The 20564-nt window shown below is 33.1% G+C and overlaps 1 protein-coding gene across 33 annotated transcripts in view; it reads left to right on the top strand.

Annotated features, from left to right (window-relative positions):
• The window catches only part of RIMS2 (regulating synaptic membrane exocytosis 2), a 597279-nt gene that overhangs the window by 429622 nt on the left and 147093 nt on the right, over positions 1-20564 (top strand). For 11 of the 33 annotated variants that reach the window (XM_023517348.1, XM_023517353.1, XM_023517343.1 and 8 more), the window contains one exon: positions 11090-11190. The exons of the other annotated variants lie outside the window; for them this stretch is intronic. In XM_023517348.1, coding sequence (XP_023373116.1) covers positions 11090-11190 — 101 coding nt within the window. The remainder of the gene's footprint in view (positions 1-11089; positions 11191-20564) is intronic. 33 annotated transcript variants of the gene reach the window in all.

The following is a 20564-nucleotide window of genomic DNA, read 5'->3' as shown; positions in this document are numbered from 1 at the left end:
CGGGTCCGGGCTGGGGATTCGAACCCGCCACCTTAGGTGTACGTGGCTGGCGCCTTAGCCGGTTGAGCTATAGGCGCTGAGCCATATACTTTTAATCAACAGGAGAATAATAATAAATGACTAGCCAAAATGAAAAATTCTTCATTTCAAAAGCAAACAAATATGAAAAAAAGGAAAAGTGTGGACTACCATTATCTCATTTAGGATTGAAGGGTTATGTGAAAGATTAGAGAAATTTTCATGAACTGTCTAGCATGTGGCCAAAAATATTATTACTACAAATCATGAATTTTTCAAACTATTCACTTTCTTTTAATATTTTCTAAATCCCCAAGTACACACTTTGTGTTCATAAATCTATTCAACTCTCTATTTAATGTGTTAATAGTGAAAATATGAGCTTTATTAAAATGTGAATAAAAATCTCCTTATAGCCAAATAACCAGCAAATGTGACTATGCTAGATTCAACTTACTCTCCAGTTATCATATGATGTGTTAAATTATAATATTATACTATTGACCTACATAAAAGAAATTATTATTTGTCATTTCCGAAATTCTTGCTTTGGTACTCTAATTGTATTTCACTATTCTAAAAATTTATTTGTTCAACAAATATCTACTAAGTATTTATCTATCAGGCCTTATTCTAGGTGCTGGAGACTAAACAGTGGCAAAGACATACAAGATCACTCCATTCATGTAAATTATATTTTTGAGAGAGGAAATAGTCCTTAAATAAGATAGTTTAGAACTTAAGTAGTTTTAAGTGCTATTATTTAAAATTCTTGGCTGAGTGCAGTAGCTCATAACTGTAATCCTAGCACTCTGGTAGGCCAACTAGAATATCGCTTGAGGTCAGAAATTTGAGACCATCCTGAACAAGACCCCATAATTACCAAAAATAGAAAAAAATAGCTGGAAATGGTGGTATATGCCTGTAATCATAATTTCTTGGGAGGCTGAGGCAGAAGGATAGTTTGTGCCTAGGAGATTGAGGTTGCATAGAGCTGTGGTGCCATCACTATACTCTAGATGTAGGAACAGAATGAGGCTCTATCTCAAAAAAAGAAAAAGAAAAACAATTCAATGTGACCTAGTGGGGTTGAGTGAGGAAGGGTTTACTTTAGATGGAATAATCTAGGAAGTCTAATTTGCAAAGGTGATATTTGAAGCAAACCAAAAGAATGGGAAGAAATAAGCTATGTGAAGGATCCAGAGATACATATATAATTAAGACTAACAAACAGAAGGTAAAGTAAGGGCAGTTAAAATTCAGAATAGGTCAATGAAAAATTTAAACTAAAATTTTTGTGAAAAGTCACTTACATGTCAGTGAAGAATGAGACTTTCAAAAATTTAAGTTTTGTAGTAAGTTTTGCAGGGAGGTGAATGGAGTGCAACACTGGGTGGTATTTAATTTATGATTAAAATACATTTGTTAAATTATTTGCATTGAAAAGAAAGAGTACATGTGTAATAAGTCAAATTTGTGATCCAAGTGTGAGATGTTAAGGGTGAAGATGAGAAAGGAAACTTTAACAGTAAGAAAGGCAAAGCATAGTGGAGAACAAAAGTAGTTGGATTAACTAATGAAGAGAATATAATTAGAGATTATAAATCTTTCAGAGTATGAAGAAGGTTGACGGGCCTGTTCAGAATAAAGAAGTGAGAATCAAAGGGCTCTCAAAAAAGATTTTGTTTTTATTATTTCAAGCTTATTGAGGGCACGAAGAATTATGTTACAATGTTTGCAGTTGTTAGGTAAAGTCCTCCTTATAATTGTGTCCTGCCCCAAGAAGTGTGCCATACCCCCAACATTGTGTCCATTAAGTGAGAGCACCCCTATCCCCCTCCTTCCTCCCCTCTTCTCCCTCCCCACTCCCTCACTCCATGCCCCCAACCTTGAATTGATTTGAGTTTTTCTCTTATGTGGGGATGTTTTAGATTGTCTATTGGCTTCATATTAGAATTGAGTACATTGGATTCTTGTGGAGTTTCTTTTGCAGTTTTTGGCCGGGGCCAGGTTTGAACCCGCCACCTTCAGTATATGGGGCTGGTGCCCTACTTCCTGAGCCACAGGCGCCACCAAGAATTGAGTACATTGGATTCTTGCTTCTTCATTTTTAGTAAAGTATCACAAAAATGGAGAAGCAAGAATCTCTAAAAAGATTTTTAAATGACTATATTATAGTCTAAGTTTGGGCTGATGGGGGAATAAGTTAAAATGTTAGCAAAAAAAAAATGGACAAAGCAAAATGCGAAGCAGCTAGAAAGAAAGGGGAGGAATGTTGTAAGGAGTAGAAAATGTTGGAAAAGAAAAGAATGAAATAAAAGTTGTGAGAAAGAACAGGAGAGATAGAGGAAGGAAGCATAGAGAAATATTTCAGATCACGAGTTTTGGAGAAGGGCAGATCAGTCTCTGCCACCTATTAGTTATGTGGCCTTTATGCAAATTTTCTAATGACTAAAATTGAGAAAAAATTTTCCTGGAACATATAGTTGTGCAGAGTAACGTAATTATGAAATATTTGAAGCTCTTAGCACAATTCCTGACATGAACAAAGTAGTATTATTGTTAAAAATTATATAGAGACGTAATACTAAATTCTAGAACAAGATTTTAACTATAGTAGCCACATTTCATTTCTGTGCCACAAGCAAGACTTTAGTCAAAACATTACTGAAGAAAAAGAAAATACTGTGCGTGTGATCAGTGGTTACCTAGGTTGGCAGGGAGAGGATTAAGAGAGTGACATCAGGGAGCTTTTTAGAGTGAAATAAATAATTTATAACTTGATTGTAGTGAGTTTGCATGACTAAATACATTTGTCAAAGGTCATAGAAATTTGTACCTAAATTGTGTGAATTTTACTGTATATAAATTATACTTCAATAAATCTGACTTCGAAAATTATTGAAAATATGCAAAATTAAAATGGATTTTCATATATTACCTAAATAGTTCTAAATGTATGTTAATAGAAAAGTGATTTATTTAATCTAACACAACACAAGAAATGAAGAGCCAAGATTCCTTGCCAAGACAGGGTTTCAGAGAGGGGAATGGTAATGAGTGTGGTTGGCCTGTCATGTAGGGGTGTCCAGCCTTTTTTCTTTTCTGCTGTTAAGTTGGAAGAAAAAGTGTGTCTTGGGCCACACATTAAATATACACACTAACAAAAGCTAATGAGCAAAACAAATTTTAGAAAAGGTCCATTCACACATTTCATGATACTTACCACCACAGATAAAGAGTCCTAGATAATCAGCATGCAGCCCATGGGCTGTAGGCTGGACACTTCTATGGGTGAGAATAAGAAGAGATGACTAAGGTAGACAAGCTGGGAAACAAACAGGGGACTTTGAATATAGAGCAGTGGGCAAGATACTAAAGAAGGTAAAGAAAGGTATTTCAGGCTAATAGTTCTGAGGACACGAAAGACATTTAACCACAAATAAATAAATAAAGTAGATTCTGGATATTCTAGATATTTATTGGTAGTGATTATAGGGAAAACGACAGTTAGGAAATGTAATTTTAAGTTGTTTTGGGTCTGTTCAGTTTTAGGTCCTGAAAGGGTATCCACTTGGGTTTGGCTAGGAGACAACTGGAAATATGAATAAAAGCTTTTGGGAAAGTTGAGATCTGAAGATCGGAGCCTTCAGGATTGAAATAAGTGAATTAGATAAAAATCACTTAGGGATAAAATAAAAAGAAAGTTAATAACACTTTAGGAAATGCATACGTTTGAAAAATGGGCTGAGAAAGATTAGCTAGTGAAATAGTCATTAAAGAAGGAGCAGGGCGCCAGACCCAAATGCTGGAGGTGGCGGGTTCAAACTCAGTTCCTGCCAAAAACTGCAATAAATAAATAAATAAATAAATAAATAAATAAATAAAAGAACTAAAAGAGTCAGACAAGTTCAGGGCCCAGCAGTTGAAGGAGAAAATATCAAGGATAGTGTAATAATTTTATTAAATGTTGCAAGGAGTTCCAGAAGAGTGGTGCTAAGGAGTGATCACTTGATTTAGCAAATAAAATCTTTCTAGTAACCACTGAGAAATCAGATTTGCCTCACTACAGTGAGGTTCTTCCTTAAATAAAGTTATCATGAAAGAAGAGAGATCCAAAGGTAGGAAGTACTTACTAAATGACCAGGAGCAAAGAAATGTGTTGTTTGACCCTATATTGGAGATACAGTGAAAGGCTTTCTACATTTGGGTATTCATAGATACTTACTTTACAGCTCAAATATACGAGCTCACTTGAATGAACCTGAATACCTAAGCCATATAAAAGTTTGTTGTTTTTATACTAGATACAATAGTTCCTATTTTAAAAACTTGGATTAGTGATGAATAATTAATGGCCAGGGTGTTAATTCCACGTAATTTAATTTGTATTTTACTCTTGGGGGATTTTGGTATAAAAACTGGTTCTGATAAGGGGATTGAGAGGGTTTTAGTTTAGTTAAGGAATAATGACTCAGTGATCAAAACCAATTTCTACTCTGCATTTTCTCTCTTTGCATTAATAAACTCTTAAAATTCAGTCAATATTTCAGATAAGTAAGTCATCTTAGTATATAGGGTTACAATTCATAACTGAGTTTAGCTTTCTATATAGGTACTATTTAGTTAAGTAACTTACCCAAGCCATTTGAAGCTGGAATTTAAACCAAACAGTCTGATTTTGTGCCAGAATTCGTACCTTAAACCTTGGGAGAAATGGAGGGTTTACTATGACAAGGTGAGAGGTATAGAAGTGTTAGAGCTAAGAAAGACCTTTTGCAGAGAATAATATGAGAGAACAATACTGGAGAGCTGGGAAGAGGAGAACAAGAAGAAGGAATTCAGAAAGGGAAATTTAATGGAGACCAACTCTGTTTAGTTTGTACTTATATTTAGGATTCTGAATGTAACTAGTATTGGCATAGTAGCATTTGAAAGCTTTCAGTCCAGTTTCTAGTTTAAGCTAGTCTGTCCTGATGTCTCAACATCTAATTCTCCTCTAACCTTCATTCCGCTTTTATTTTCGGTATTGAACAGAAACATTTTATGAGATTTCCCTATTTGTGGAATAACTGGGATACATTCCTTTGAATTCTGAGAGAGTGTTATGCTGTATGACATTCGTTCCTCTGTGGAGTCATTCTTGTATCCTTGACCCGTAACAGTCATCAGCATCTCTGGAAAAAAATTTATTGTCAAAGCATGAGTACTCTTTAAAATCTACATGTCTATTTCCTTTTCTCATTGAAAATAATTCCAACTTAATAGTGATCCTAACTTGATAAAAATGTTAATGTCACTTTGGAAAATATTTATTTAGCCAAATGAATAAAATAATATAATAAAAATTAAAAATTGATTCTTTTAATTATAATATTGCTACATAAGGGTCACTCATTTTATCTCGCTCAGTTCATAACACAAGTGTATAATCATTTTCTAGGATGGTCTCCATGGATATGTGGAGGAAATTTCTAATACAAATCTTTTGTGGGAAGCTTATTCCACATTTGGCATTTATAATCATAATTCAATTTATTTTAGCAATGTTTCCTTAAATATCAGAAACTTCATTTCTCTCTACAAGTTTTCTCAATTTCATTTTCCAAGCAATTTAATCACTTTATTTCACGTCTGTTGTTTGAAACATGGTATTAGCTAAATTTCCTAAAAGCTCACCATATGTTTGATATCATGACAATTTTGAAATGAGAATTTAGAGTATCAATAATAGGCTAGATAAATTTGAGATGGCGAGATTGCTATTTTAATATCACATAAGCACTTAGATAAGTGATTATAACACAAGGAATATTCTCTATGACTTTCTGGTATACACAAGAAAGATCATATAGGTCTCCTTTCCAACCTCAGTCTGATCTTTGTTTTTATATGATGTGTGTTTTTATTTTTGTGTCATTTTTAAATTAGCATTACCAACAACTCCAAGTGTGTTTAAATTATGTTTCTAAATAAACATAAATGTAAAGATGCATTTTTAAATTTCATTGTTATACTCCTTTCAACATTTCACACAATCTTGTGGTATGTATTATAGTGAAATAATTGAAATATATCTTATGGCTACATTAATTATGTCCCAGATGTGGAATGCAGTGGTATTTGATAATTATGTCATCATTTCAAAACATAGTAAGATGGGGACAAGACAATTATACAGAGTTATAATATGTGTCACTCTGCAAATTATATTTCCCTTAATATAGGTATTTAGCCATCATATGAAAGGTAGAATATTCTAAAGTACATAACACAAATGGGGAATAGTTTATTAATCCAGTGAAACTGACTCATGTTTATGTCTTTTATCAATGGTTATTGTACTTTTTCTTTGAAGCAATATGCCCATTATCCCAAATCTGGGCAGTACCAAGTCCCCATCAAGTCTGCAGTGGTTACCTCCCCTGTGCTCTATAGGCGCAAAACCCTGATCTTTCCCCACGAGCCAAATACATCCTAATTTTTTAATGTCAAACCTAACCGCTGCTAAAATCTAATTTCTCTGAATAACAAAATTTTGGTTCATCTGTTCACTCAATTTAGATTACAAGAAACACACTATTTCCTTAGATTACTAGATTCTTCCTAATTATTTCCCAACATAGCTCAAATTTCAGGGTTTTTTTTTTTCTTATAGAGAAAGGAGCCTGTGAAATTTATCTGTAGTACCTGCCATGAAGTAATCAAGGACTGTGACAGGGAATTAATAAAAACACACCACACATATGCACACAGTAACAGATAACCTAAAAACTTAGATTAGATTATTAATGTTGACAACCTAATTTAAAGTACTAGAGCTCATAACTGTAAACCTCAAGGTAGTAAAATGATTCTGTAAGTTTCTAGAGCTTTTCTTTTTCATTTCCTTCCATTTTCATTTAAGCATATATTGAGTTCAGATTTCCTATATTCTTGGGAGCAAAGAAAGGATCATTTTTAAACAAACATAAACAAAATCAAATTAATGTTCATCTATTTCAAGTGTTACGCAATGTTGATAAATTGTATTTTTTAAGTAATTTACTATTTATCATTGTGCAGCAGGTACTTTGTAAGGTGTTAATATAAATGAAAATTTTTTTTCAACAAGTAGTATATGATTGTCAATCTAAGTTTTTTCATAGTTATTAGATATTTAAAGAACCATTAAAATATTTAGTTAAACCAAGGACAATATTTTCTCTTGAATTGCACTGCCCTTTAAAACAAAATTATACCATAAAATATTACATATTGTTCTATCTTGTGAGCATTTTTAACAATTTCTATACTTAGTCCTCTGATGAAAGAAATCATTTTTATAGTCTTTCCACCGAATCTAGAAAATAAACATATCTAACCATGCTTTCTTACCTGTAATTGTCACCTTGAACTGGGCAAATTGCTATATCCAGAGAATACCCCTTTTATTCATTGCATTTCATTTAGTATGTACCTAAATGGGGAATTTAGCATTAAGAATACATAATTTGGCACTCTTAGCTTTGTCCATTTTAAATAAGTTATTTCTGTCATCCTCATTATTATTACCTGTATTTCCTTTTGTTTTGTTTCAAATTATTTTTATTTTCTGTTTTATTGTCTGTTTCAAATTATTTTTATTTTCTTGAAAGTTTGTAAAGTATAACTTAGTAGGATAGTTAACATAAATAATTTTTTCCTTTCCATAGTGGTTTGGTAAAATATAATTAATTTTAAAATGTCTTTTCTATATAAGTAATATACTTCTTTATCTTCAATTAGAAAAAGCCTCAGATAATATTTTGATTTATATTCAGATTATATTTATCTCTGTGTTTTGTCAAACTACATTAGATTTGTTAAAGTTATGTTTGTCTACTTTGTTATCAATTATTTGGATAGTTTCAACAGAAAACAGTTTGGGGCTGGGAATCTTCCCTATTAATGAAAACTTTAAATTGGCACAAATACTTTTAATTCTTAACTCTTAACTGTAAAACAAATGTACTATGCACTTTTTTTAAAGGATACAGTTTAGAATAAATTCAGTTATAAAATGTAAATAATGATCATTCTGCAAATTCTCGATGTTATTTTATTAAGAATAGAAATTTATTTTTAACCTCAAATTATTTCAAAGCAGATCTTAGTTTTGTAAAGACATATAACTATCAAAGGTAAAGGAATTATAGATGTGATTATTTTCATAAGAAACCCTCATGAACAATCACTTAGTGAAATTTTTTATCTCAATATAGGAAGACTTTTTTTTAGCCACAAGAATTTGAGATACTAACCAGTACAGTTTCTGGAAGGCAGTCGTGGGCATTTATAATGCCTGCAATTCCAAGTTTCTAATTTTTTCCTGAGGTTTGGCATTCTTTCTTGAGTTTTGATGTTGAGCTTAAGACTTTTCCCTCTTAAGATCCCCAAATTTGAGTATTTTGTTTAAGATCACAAGATGGATGACTGAGTCTGCAATCCTGCTACCTTCTGGTCACTGACTTCATTGTGAATTGGATCACTGCTAAATCTGCGCCCTTCACAGAAGTTTTGGGGGTATGAATGTGGTATGACAAAAAAAATGCACTTTATAATTGAATTTATTCTAAATTCTATCCTTTTAAAAAGTACAAAGTTTTTTTTCCATTAAATGTAAGAATTAAAGGTCTCTGTGCCAGTATTAAGTTTTTATTAAGAGTGAAAGATTCCCAGCCCCAAACTCTGTTGAAACTATCCACATAATTAATTATCTTTGTAGTGCAATTGTTAATGGTAAAACCTTAGCAACCACTGGCTTTCTGCCAGCTAATTTGGTTATGTTCAACTATACATTTGGATTAAAAATCCACTTACAAATTAACTTTATTTTACTGGGATGTCATAGAAAAGTTATCAACATGACTTTAATATTTATTTATTTATTTATTTATTTTGAGAGAGAGTCTCACTATGTCGCTCTTGGTAGAGTGCTGTGGCATCACAACTCACAGCAACCTCCAACTCTTAGGCTTAAGCGATTCTCTAGCCTCAGCCTCCCAAGTAGCTGGGACTACAGACAGGTGCCCACCACAACACCTGGCTATTTTTTTTGTTGCAGTTGTTTAGCTGGCCTGGGCTGGGTTCAAACCCACCATCCTTGGTGTATGTGGCTGGTGCTGTAACCACTGTGCTAGGGGTGTGGAGCCATTTTAACTTTTTTTTAATTTAAAATAACTACAAAATTTTTGTTTTAAAAACAAGTAAACTTCTTAAGTGGCTTATGTCAAAATAAATACCTTACAGAATTTGTGGTATGATTTTAGGCAACATATTAAATCAGCATCAATAAAATACGGAAAGTTTTAAAGTAAGTGACTGACAGTGGGTCACAAAGGAGGTGAGGGAGGTAACATGGGCAGATCAATGGGGAGAATAAAGTGTAGGTCCTAGCTAAGACATGCTCACAGGGAACCCCTTCCCTATGAAGGGGCAGCACTGTCAACTCAGATTGGGATCCTGGGTGGAGAACCTACCAGCCCACAGCACAGTTGCATGAGAGCTCAGCTGGCCTGAAATCTATCCTGCCAGCGGTTGCTGGGGGTGAGACTGTGGAGCAGTGGGAAGGGAGAAGAGCAAGGACCACTGAAGGCTACCAGTTTGCAAGTGCACATATACACTATTTGAAATAGAATCAATTAGTCAGATCATTATTAAAATATGACTATTATAAGGCACAAACCGTCTCACTTCATTGAATAGTTTATTTAAATTCATAGATATATTTACAGGTCATGTAGTGTAAGCTCCTTATATATGTACTTTTATCCAAGATTTTCTTCTCTTTGCTTTTCATCTTATTTTAATTAACCAGTTTTTACTTAGAATTTGTTACTCACTAGAATTATCTAATACACACAATTAGATTTTTGCAGGGTAGAAAGTAATATGCAAAATCTAAAATATCAAAAATTAAAACATTAGCTAAAAAGAGGATACTGTAAATTCTAATTACACTGATTCATTGCCAGTCCTCTTTTCCTTAAGGCTATTTTTTAAATCAGGTAAGTATTAAAATACCTATTTTAATAGGTATACTTTTGTCTAGGTACTTTTGTTGCAGTTTTAAAATTTGATATTAAGGGGTATATATTTATATGTTTATACTTCTACCTAAACACACAATGTGAATTTACATGGCAGCACTTTGTTATGGATTCTCACTGGAGTCCGCTGAGCTTATTTTCCCAATATGTAGATTTGTAGTATATGATTAAGTTTTTGTGTTATATATATTTATGAGAAATGGAGTTTTCCTATAAGTATCTTTTAATAAAAATCATTAGTATATTTTCAAAATGCTTTTTTATATTTGCTAGAATTTGCTAACTGAATTTAAGTCTTATTATAACCGAAGTTTTTTAAGACTCTCTTAAAATCTGTAAGTGATATGTTTTGAGATAGCACCTATACCATCTCACTTTTCTAATTTTTTAAATAAAATTGATTTTAGTAATGCTCATGCCTTTATTGGCATGGTATGTTAACGGAAGTATTATTCCAAGAGCTTCTTTCTTGATACTGGTTCTGGAAAATTCACTTTCAAAACTTTCTGATAACTGGATTTACACGTATTCTGGGGCAAACTGCCTTAATACATAGCCTAATTTTATGATAATAGTTTCTAAATGCAGTTTTAAAATTCTGTTTGACATTGACTTGCAACTTTATTACCAGTAAATAAATGAAATCATGATTCATTAAAAGTCAAAGGTCTTATAATATTACTATTATCAAATTTGTATGCTGTCAAATACATTTTCCTGGACATATGTGTACCAGAAAGTGTTATCTGTCTAGTAAAGATTTGTTGTATTCTCTTTAAATTTGTTTACATTTTAATCAGATTAAATTTTTTTCATAATTAATAATTAATTTACCAAATTACATACTTTAAATAAATCTAAAAAATAATGACATTTAATTTGTACATAATACGTTGAGTAAAAGTAATATATCAGCCTAGCATTTCTTTTGTACATCCTATAAGTAGGACTCAAAAATAAGAAATGAGCATTAATTTTATGGGTTTTTTTCTACTCGATAGGTGCTATGGATATAGAGGAGAGAAATCGCCAAATGAAAATTAACAAATACAAACAGGTAGCCGGATCAGATACCAGACTGGAACAAGATTACCATTCAAAGGCAAGACATTTTTCTTTTTAAAAGTTGTAAAATAATCAGTTAATCATATGAAACAGATTCTTTTAAACTACTGACTGCAGATTAGTCAGACACAAACATATAATGCAATGGCCCCATGATAATATTAAGTGCTAAAATTTATAATGTGTTTATATACCAGATCTTAGGAATAGAAATTGCCTTACTTAAAAATAAAACATTATGTAATATAGGAGATTAAAGATACAAAGGACAAATCTTTTAGAATTGTTCATTTTATAAGACCTACAACCCCCTCCAAATTGTTTAGGAAGAATTTCTATTATCTTCTTAATGGTTTCTTTCATACAGGTATTTTTCCTATTAATAGTATTTTAATTGAATCTAGTTTATTACTAAATTATTGGAATAAAAAATAAATGGTCTCTGTCTTATGATGTTTCAACATATAGATTTTTTTCTTTTAGGATAGTACAAAAGTGATACATACTCAGTAGAAACCATACTTTGAATTTCAACCATACTTTAAGTTTTTCACTTTCAGTAAAGTATTCAGTAAATGACACGAGCCATCCAGCACTTCATTACCAAATAGGATTTGGGTTAATCAGCGGTTCTCAGCCTATGGGTTGCAACCCACAGGAACTGTATTAAAGGGTCGCAGCATTAGGAAGATTGAGAACCACTGTATTAGATGATTTTGCCCACCTGTAGGCTAATGTTAAGTGTTCTGTGAACATTTAAAGCAGGCTAGGCTAAGCTATCATGTTTGGTATGTTAAGTATATTAAATGTATTTTCACATAATGAAATATTTTACTTACAATAGCTTATTGGGATATAACTCCACCATAAGTCGAGGAGCATCTGTATATATTCATGAGGTGTTATGAAAATTTCAGAAAGTTTTTCAGCATGAATCTTTTTTTTTTTTTTGGCCAGGGCTGGGTTTGAACACACCACCTCCAGCATATGGGGCTGGCGCCCTACTCCTTTGAGCCGCAGGAGCTGCCCATGAATCTTTTTGAATTACTTACTGGGAATTAATTGATGTATAGGTTGTACCAAGAAAGAACTTCATTACCTTTATATTTTCAGGAGATTTTTAGATTCAAGATACTATTCATGGCCAAAGTCATTAAAATACTTTGCTTTGATGTACCTACTTAGATAAAAGAATGAAAGTGGCAAAATTTACTCATAACCTTTAGCTATTATGTGCTCTATGACTTAGTAATTAAGTCATCGCAATCATAATATTTGTGGTCTCTGTATGTTAAAGAAAAACAGTTTGGATTCTTACATACTTACCTCTATATTATCCTTACATATTTATTAACCTTCATTTTCTTTCTATTATATTCCATTCCTTGCTAAAGTCAAGAATTTATTAAGTAAAGCATTAGTGGCTATGTTGGTACACATATACCATAGCAGGTGGCACCAGGTTCTAGCTTCTCCACTAATAATAAATAACCTAGAGAAGTCAGAGAGTCTTACATCAGCATCTACTTCTAAAATACAAGTCTCTTCCCCTAATTACATGAATACTGATATGATGAATACAAAATCCTTAATTTCAGAATTCTGGTATACTGGAAATGTCACAGGCCTAAAGCCAGAGAGAAGTAAATTGAAGACAAATAAAAATAGCTTTGGCTTTATTCAGATCTGGAAATTTTTCACTAAAATGAAAATAAGAGTAGTTTTAAATCATACAGCAATTTCATAGAAAATAGTTCTGTGATGGTGTAAGATTTCAGATACATCCCTAACCATTTGAGTTGGATATTAGAAGTGGTATCTGTGTTTGAGGGTATATCTTTGCCTGGGGCTAAATAGATACACCTGACCTTTGTGGCATCTGTTGTGTTCTGATCTCCCATCTGTTATTTTATATAATCCAAAGACCAAGGCATGAAGTCCTAATAAAATAAGGTATTAAAGTTTCTACAAACACATCTCCAGATAACCCAAAATTATGTTTGTTTTTTTATATTCTACTAAAATTCAGGAAGGAATGTAGGTGATTTATAAAAATACTTAAAATACTCTCAATAATAAAAAAAGAAGATCAAGAGAAAATAAGGACTGGGTAAAACAAGATAACTGCAGAAGTAAAGTATATAAAACAAAAATGCATAGTGTGAGATCCTATACACTTGCTACATATGGGGCACGTATTTTGCCCCCAAGCTTGCTAACAAGGAGCAAAGGGAAACTTTATATGTTGTATGATATATATTACTCATTCAATAAAAACAAGTCTCTAGGCTCAGTGCCTGTGGCTCAAGTGGCTAAGGTGCCAGCCACATACACCTAAGAAGGTGGGTTCAAATCCAGCCTGGCCCGCCAAACAACAATGACAGCTGCAACCAAAAAATAGCCGGGCTTTGTGGCAGGCGCCTGTGATCCCAGCTACTTGGGAGGCTGAGGCAGGAGACTCTCTTGAGCCTAGGAGTTAGAGGTTGCTGTGAGCTGTAATACCACAGCACTCTACCCAGGGGGACAGCTTGAGGCTCCAGTCTCAAAAAAAAAAAAAAAAAAAAAAAACAAGTCTCTAAAAGCAATAGCAATGATTCTTAATACATAAACCTGAAAGAAATCTATTACAGGAAGACCAAAGAAATACTATAAGCTTAACTAGGAGGCTGACACAAAAGGATTGCTTGAGCCCTAGAGTTTGAGGTTGCTGTGAACTATGATGACATGGCACTCTACTGAGGGTGACAAAGGGAGACTCTGTCTCAAAAAAAATTAAAATTAAAAGAAGTTTCTAAAGCAGGATATAGTGGCTCATGCCTGAAATCCTAGCACTTTTGGGAGGCTGAAGAGGGAGGATTGCTTGAGCTCAGGAATTTGAGACCAACCTGAGTTGGTCTCTGAAGGTTGAGACTAACCTGACCAAGAGTGAGACCACATCTCTACTAAATATAGAAAAAAATAGCCAAGCATTATGGCAAGAGCCTATAGTCCCAGCTACTTGAGAGGCTGAGGCAGGAGAGTCTTTTGAGCCCTGGACTTTGAGGTTGCTGTGAGCTATGATGATACCATGGAACTCACTCTAGCCTGGGACACAAAGTAAGACTGTTACAATTTAAAAAAAGTTTGATTAACCCCATTGCATGAATAAAAAGCTTGGAAGTTTTTAAAATTTGACACCAATCATTTTAGTTTGGGTAAAATTTAAGTCTTGATAAAGGATTAATTATACTATGTGGTACAATTTCCTAGGTAGTCTCTAAGGTAGCAGTTTTCAAAGTATAGTTCCAGACCAGCAATGTCAGCATCACCATCACCTAAAGTTTTCTATACAAGTAATTTCTCTGGGCCCTTTGTAGACCCATGGAATCAAAATAGGCAATGGGTCCCCACATTTTACAAATTTGTCAGGTGATTCCAATGTAGACAAAAGTTTCAAAACTATTGCTATAAGGTGAACTGATTGTAAAATTTACTTTTAAGTAAATGAATGAATTGACTTCCTCAATTAGACTTTTAACTAGAAGTCAGAGGTCAATTATGTCATCAAAAAATGGAGACTTTAATTTGAGAATAAATGTTCTGGCGTCTTTATAAGGCCTCTCATAGTTTCTAGCAAATTCTATCATTGAATTCTGCTTGCTATTGTCAAGATTATGCAGCCAAATTATACAAAAATATAATCAAATTATCTATGTACAACTTATTTTAAAGTGTTCAAACACAACCCTATTTTTAACTACAGCAAATTATTTCCTGGTGAAACTATCTTTGGTGTGTCATCTACCTCCCCATCAGTCTAGGTTGATCTTAATCTATTATGAGTGAGAGAGATCACACAGGAATCTTCTTCAGTCAATCACACATATAAAGTGATTATTAATTTTTATGCTAATAGTTCCTGTGATTCAAATTTTAACAATTAAAATTTTTAACACTATCCCTCTCTTTTTAATGAGAAATATGTAGCTTGCATATTTGCATTCTTTTTTATTTTGATAACAAGTGCCAATTACAAAGGCTATTGTTAAGCAATGTGGTTTTTTTTTTTTTGGCCAGGGCTGAGTTTGAACCTGCCACTTCCAGCATATGGGGCCAGTGCCATACTCCTTTGAGCCACAGGCACTGCCCTGAGCAATGTGTTTTAACATTGGGTTTGTTTCCTTAAAAAAAAAAAAAAAATCATTTAACAGATAAAGACAACTAAGATATAGAAAGGTTAAGTAGATGCTAAGTCATGGAAGTATTATTTGTAATAATACTAATGCAGTGTTTTTCAAATTTGAGACAAAGGAGATGAAGTCCAAAGCCTCAGACATATGGAACATATTCTATACTTCTGAGCTATATTCCTGAAATTCCAGCGAAGCTATTGTGAAGCCCTCTGTGAAATCTAATTGAGTGTTAGCCTAGCTGGGTATTTTTTTTTTAACTGTACAGTCTATATTTTAAATGGCATTATCTCCTTGAATTTCTCAGGACTTCTACATTGATAGTTATAAATAATTCTTACTAAATTAAAAAAATACTTTTAGTAACTTGCTTTGAAAGCATCCATAGAACAATGCCTACTAAGTTACTGTCTTTCTAAGAATATTTTAAAGCATACTAGGAAATTTGAAAGCTGAGAGTTTACTTTTAATAATAGCAGCAAAAGGCATATGCAGACATGATTTTTAGTTAATCTGTGGATGATTTCTCAGGGGGTTTCTCTCAAAATAGAATTTAACTATCTACTCAATGCACTCTTTCATTACAATTGTACTCTTTTTAGCCCAGCTTGAATATAATTCATCTATTCTATTCTCAGCAGTAATTTAAGGATCAACTTATATCTTTTTACATAAAACCAATTTTCTCTGTTCTTCATTTGCTCAGAAAGATGTGACTTGTCTATTAAATTTAGCAGTGCAAAATACAGTTCACCACAGGTCAACTACCCTGCTGTGTGTTATATAATGGTAAAGTAATATAATTATCAATAATTAAAATTTTAAAATGTATTTACACATAAAAATTAGTATGTAGAAGTTGATAATGTTTGTTGAAACTATGTTTATTTTTAAAATTAGCTATACTTAAGTGTTGCAAAAGCAACATTGTTATTATGAAGATATTTTTAAAGGGGTGAACATTTCAACAGATAATGTTATACAGTTCATTAATACAGTATTTATTGGAACTCAAAGCTTATTTCTCTGTAGAAAAAAAATGGTCTTTTCTTACTTCGGAGGCTGAGACAAGAGAATCACTTCAGCCCAAGAGTTTGAGGTTGCTGTGAGCTATGACATCATGGCACTCTACTGAGGATGACAAAATGAGACTTTGTCTCAAAAAAAAAAAGGTCTTTTGAAATGAGCATGTTGTGGGAATGCTCCCACAAAATTATGACATAACTATCTTATTCCCACTATAACATTTATATAATAATTTCCTATTTTCTTATTTATCTCTCAGGAGTTAAGAAATGATCTAACTCACAAATTGCCCAGATCTCTTCAATTGTAGGTAAAAGCCTATAATAATTCATTTAACCCATAATCTAAAAGATTGACTTAATGTTCTAAGAATCAGAAGGCAGCATGCTAAAAGAAAGGAAAAGGAAGTTTTTCTTTCATTCATTATGCATGAATGAGCCTAGACACTTCTTATTACCTCCTGTCACCTTTCCCCCCAGGCTTCTAGTCCTTCAAGCTGCCATATGTAAATCTCAAAGTTGTATTAGGAAGAAAGCAATTGGATTAAATTGGTTTATATTAAAATACAGAGTTTCATTTTTTAGAAAGCCCCTACAAATAAGACCAAAATCATGGAATTTTAGGCAGTATCAATAGAAAATATTTCAGACAGTTAAAATGTATTTATCAAGTATATTGCCTTTGTTAACTAAACTTGGTTTGGTTGCACAAGGTTTGGTTTTATTAAAGTTTATTCTCTTCCCAACACTGAGAAGACACGTTCAGTTGTTAGCTTTAAGTGTTTTACATTGAATTTCAAGACACGGGATGTGGGGATTCCAGAAGAAAAGACACAGGTGGAGTCTGATTAGGAGTGACCACATAAGGGCTGTTTAAAAATTGGATGTTTGCAAGTCAGGAATACTGGAAGGCTCAAATATCATCAGCATGTGGTAACAGTGCGTAAGTACAGTATAGTAGAAGAGGACACAGAATGGAGTCACACTCCACCTGGCTGTATTGGGAAGGTTAAGCCTCTTATTCACAGATTCCTTATGATATCTATTTTATAGGGTGGTGATGATTAAATAAAGTGATATATATGTGTGTGTGTGTGTGTGTGGTTTAGCAGTTAGTAATAGCTCAGTAAATAATGCAGATATTAGTTATTGTTTTATGGTAAGAACAGCAAATAATTACAGGCAGCAGAAATGAACATGAAGAGGCCAAAAGAAATGATAAAATTATAACTGAGTTAATGAAAAGGATTTTAGTATAGCTCATATATCATTGGATGTTCCATCATCATAAAGAGATTCAAGTTACAGAAATCTAAAAGGAAAAATGAAATTTAGGAAGAAAGAATTTATGAATTACAAATTAAATTGCCGCACTTAATTTATGCTATGAAGGTTGATATTAAAGGTGACTGATCCTTGATGAAGTGATTAACAGGCATGGATATGATGATGGGTGTTTATAAAGAAATACTAATTAATGGTGATGATGTAAATGGTTCTGAAAACTGAAAGACTAAATTTATAAACAACAAAAAAATTTTTTTTGAGATCGAAGCCTCCCGAGTAGTTGGGTCTACAGGCACCTGCAACAATGCCCAGCTATTTTTAGAGATGGGGGTCTCGCTCTTGCTCAGGCTGGTCTCAAACTCGTAAGCTCAAGCAATCTGCTCACCTCAGCATCCCAGAAAAACAAAATTTTTTTCAATGTAAATTAGATAGCCTTGTGCAAGTTTCTAAGAAGATACGTGAAAATACACAAATTTAAAGTGTAGAAGTGGAAAAATGAGAGGTACATTTTAATTTTATAGCAGTGATGAAAATAAAATGCTTTGGAAAATATTTTTTTAAAGCAGAAAAGTTGACTTGCTGGTAGCATGTAATACAGCCCAATAACATATTGAGTTGAGCCAGGCCTTGTGCTTGCTAGAGGAAGAGCTGCTGCAGCATCAGCTCTCAAGCTACTGAGAGAACCTAGTATTCATGTAAAACAGACATCATTGTGCAGGTGTTTTATGGAATCATCTGACAAATAGAGTGAGAATTCTAATAGCACTGATTTCAGTAATGGAATCTTTACCCTGCAAGGTCCTCAAGGAGTACCCTAAGATGATTTATAGGAAGTAATGAAGTATCCTTCCTTGGAATAAGCAGTCTACTGATTGACAAACAGCAGTAGGATTCAAATTTTCCAAAAATCCCTGCTAGGCTTAGTCTAACTAGATAATAAGCAAAACAGTCTCATGGTTTTGAATCAGAATTAAGATCACCTACCCAGAGTTTTCACTCCAAGGAATATTACCACTTACTTCCTGATTAAGATACCAGAGGCACCACTAATGTCTGCCTCTGGGTTTCTTCAAGGAAACACACCATTTCTCTAAACTTCTGTTGTACTTTGTCAGATTTATCTGTTGTTATGTTATTTCTACATACCCCTGAAATCAGATAGCTACAGGTTCTATAGTAAAATCTCAAAGGGGAACTCTGGAAATCAGTGAAAATGCTGATATCCGAGCATAGGAAGCAAAAAGACAACTTACCTTGAATGAAAGCACTCTTACTGCCAGACTTGCCTATGCTGAGTCCTGGCCACTGCTGCCACTGCCTACATTCTCTACCTCTTTACCAGCTGAGGATGCATTTGACCAAATATTTCATTGTTTTTGACTATGTCCTGGTCCTTAATCAGGCCACAGTCTTCTAAGTTGTCTAAGCTGACTATCCAGTCTATCTGCGCTGCAAGCCTTTTATTAGGCACTTGCTGTGTACTTTTTATACATCACTCCGGGTTATTTCTTTACCAGGTATATTTATAAAGAAATATAAACTTAGACTTTAAAATATAGATTATTAAACTAGGAAGTAGGAACAGCAATATACAATATAGTTTTAGAAGTGCAAGAAATGTTGGTGATAATCTTATCAAATCTGATTTTAAAAGATTTCAGTCCCACTTATAAAATCAACAGTGGCTGATGTAGATTAAAATGAAAAATGGTAAAATCATTTAAAAAACTTTTATGTCCTATCTTCTCTCTTCTGTAGTTTTTTTAATTCATGTTTTTGAGGGTAAATTTCACTTTTATATATAGAATGTGTATATATTATATATTTCAAATTAGCATTTGTAGGAACTAAAAAATTTATGTGTGTATTAATATAATTTCTTGATCAATACATTATCATTGGAGAAGGAGCCATCGGAAGTATAATTTCTTGTTCTTTGTGCTCATTATAATTAACTACGGCAGTCGCCACATTCAGGGCAGAAAATCTGACATCCTGCTTAGGTGATAGAGATATATGGGCAGTTGTGTTAAACACTCAACAATTTATTTTTAGTGATTATGATTAAATGTAGACTACAGAGTAGTATTGAAAGTGTGGAGTCTAGAATTAAACTGCCGTGATTCAAACCCTACCTCTTCCACCATTTCTATGACCTTAGGCAAGTGACTCGGCATCCTGGGCCTCACTTTCTTCTTCTATATGGTGTACTGATAATAGTGCCTACCTCGGAGACTTTTTCAAGATTAAGTCTATTTTTACACATATTGTATGTAACTCTTCAAACAAGAGCTGTGTACATAAATAGGTAATCAGTAAATATTAGCTGTAATATGATAATGATGGTGGTGGTGATGACGATGATGATGATAAGGAAGAAGGAGAAAAAGAAAAATTGTATTTCTAATAGATAACTTGCTCGTACCAAAGCCCTTTGAGGTTCAGATCCATATTTTTTGACATCAGGAATATACAAGAGTACGGTAATCTTAAAAACAGGTAGGGAGAAAAGGATGAAAAGTTGAAAAATTATATTGCAAAAATCCTAAAAATTAATTTGAGTTATCTTATTTTTGCCAGTCTGGTCAAGTTTTTATTTACCCAAAATTATCATAACATTTCTATTTCCTAGCAAGCTGATTATACTTCAATTTTTATTCACTTATCAGTCAGTTGGTACAGATAATACCTGTACATGGATATAAAACTATATTTACACATAATTTATTATATGTGTCTGTTATTAGGGTGGAAACTTACAAGGACCTTGGGGTATGGGTGGAGAAAGATTTCTCATACAAAGAATAAAATAATTTTGAAGAAAGTTTATTTTACTCCCCAAAGGTGGTTGGGGTGTGACATGAAAGAAGGAAATAGAGTATCACTACTGAGCAGAAGCAGGTCAGGGTTTTTTTTTTTTTTTTTTTTTT

Source organism: Otolemur garnettii, unplaced genomic scaffold, assembly GCF_000181295.1.
Source record: "Otolemur garnettii isolate 467f Iridium unplaced genomic scaffold, OtoGar3 scaffold00004, whole genome shotgun sequence".
NCBI classification, from domain to species: domain Eukaryota; kingdom Metazoa; phylum Chordata; class Mammalia; order Primates; family Galagidae; genus Otolemur; species Otolemur garnettii.
This window is presented reverse-complemented; position numbering and strand designations above follow the sequence as displayed.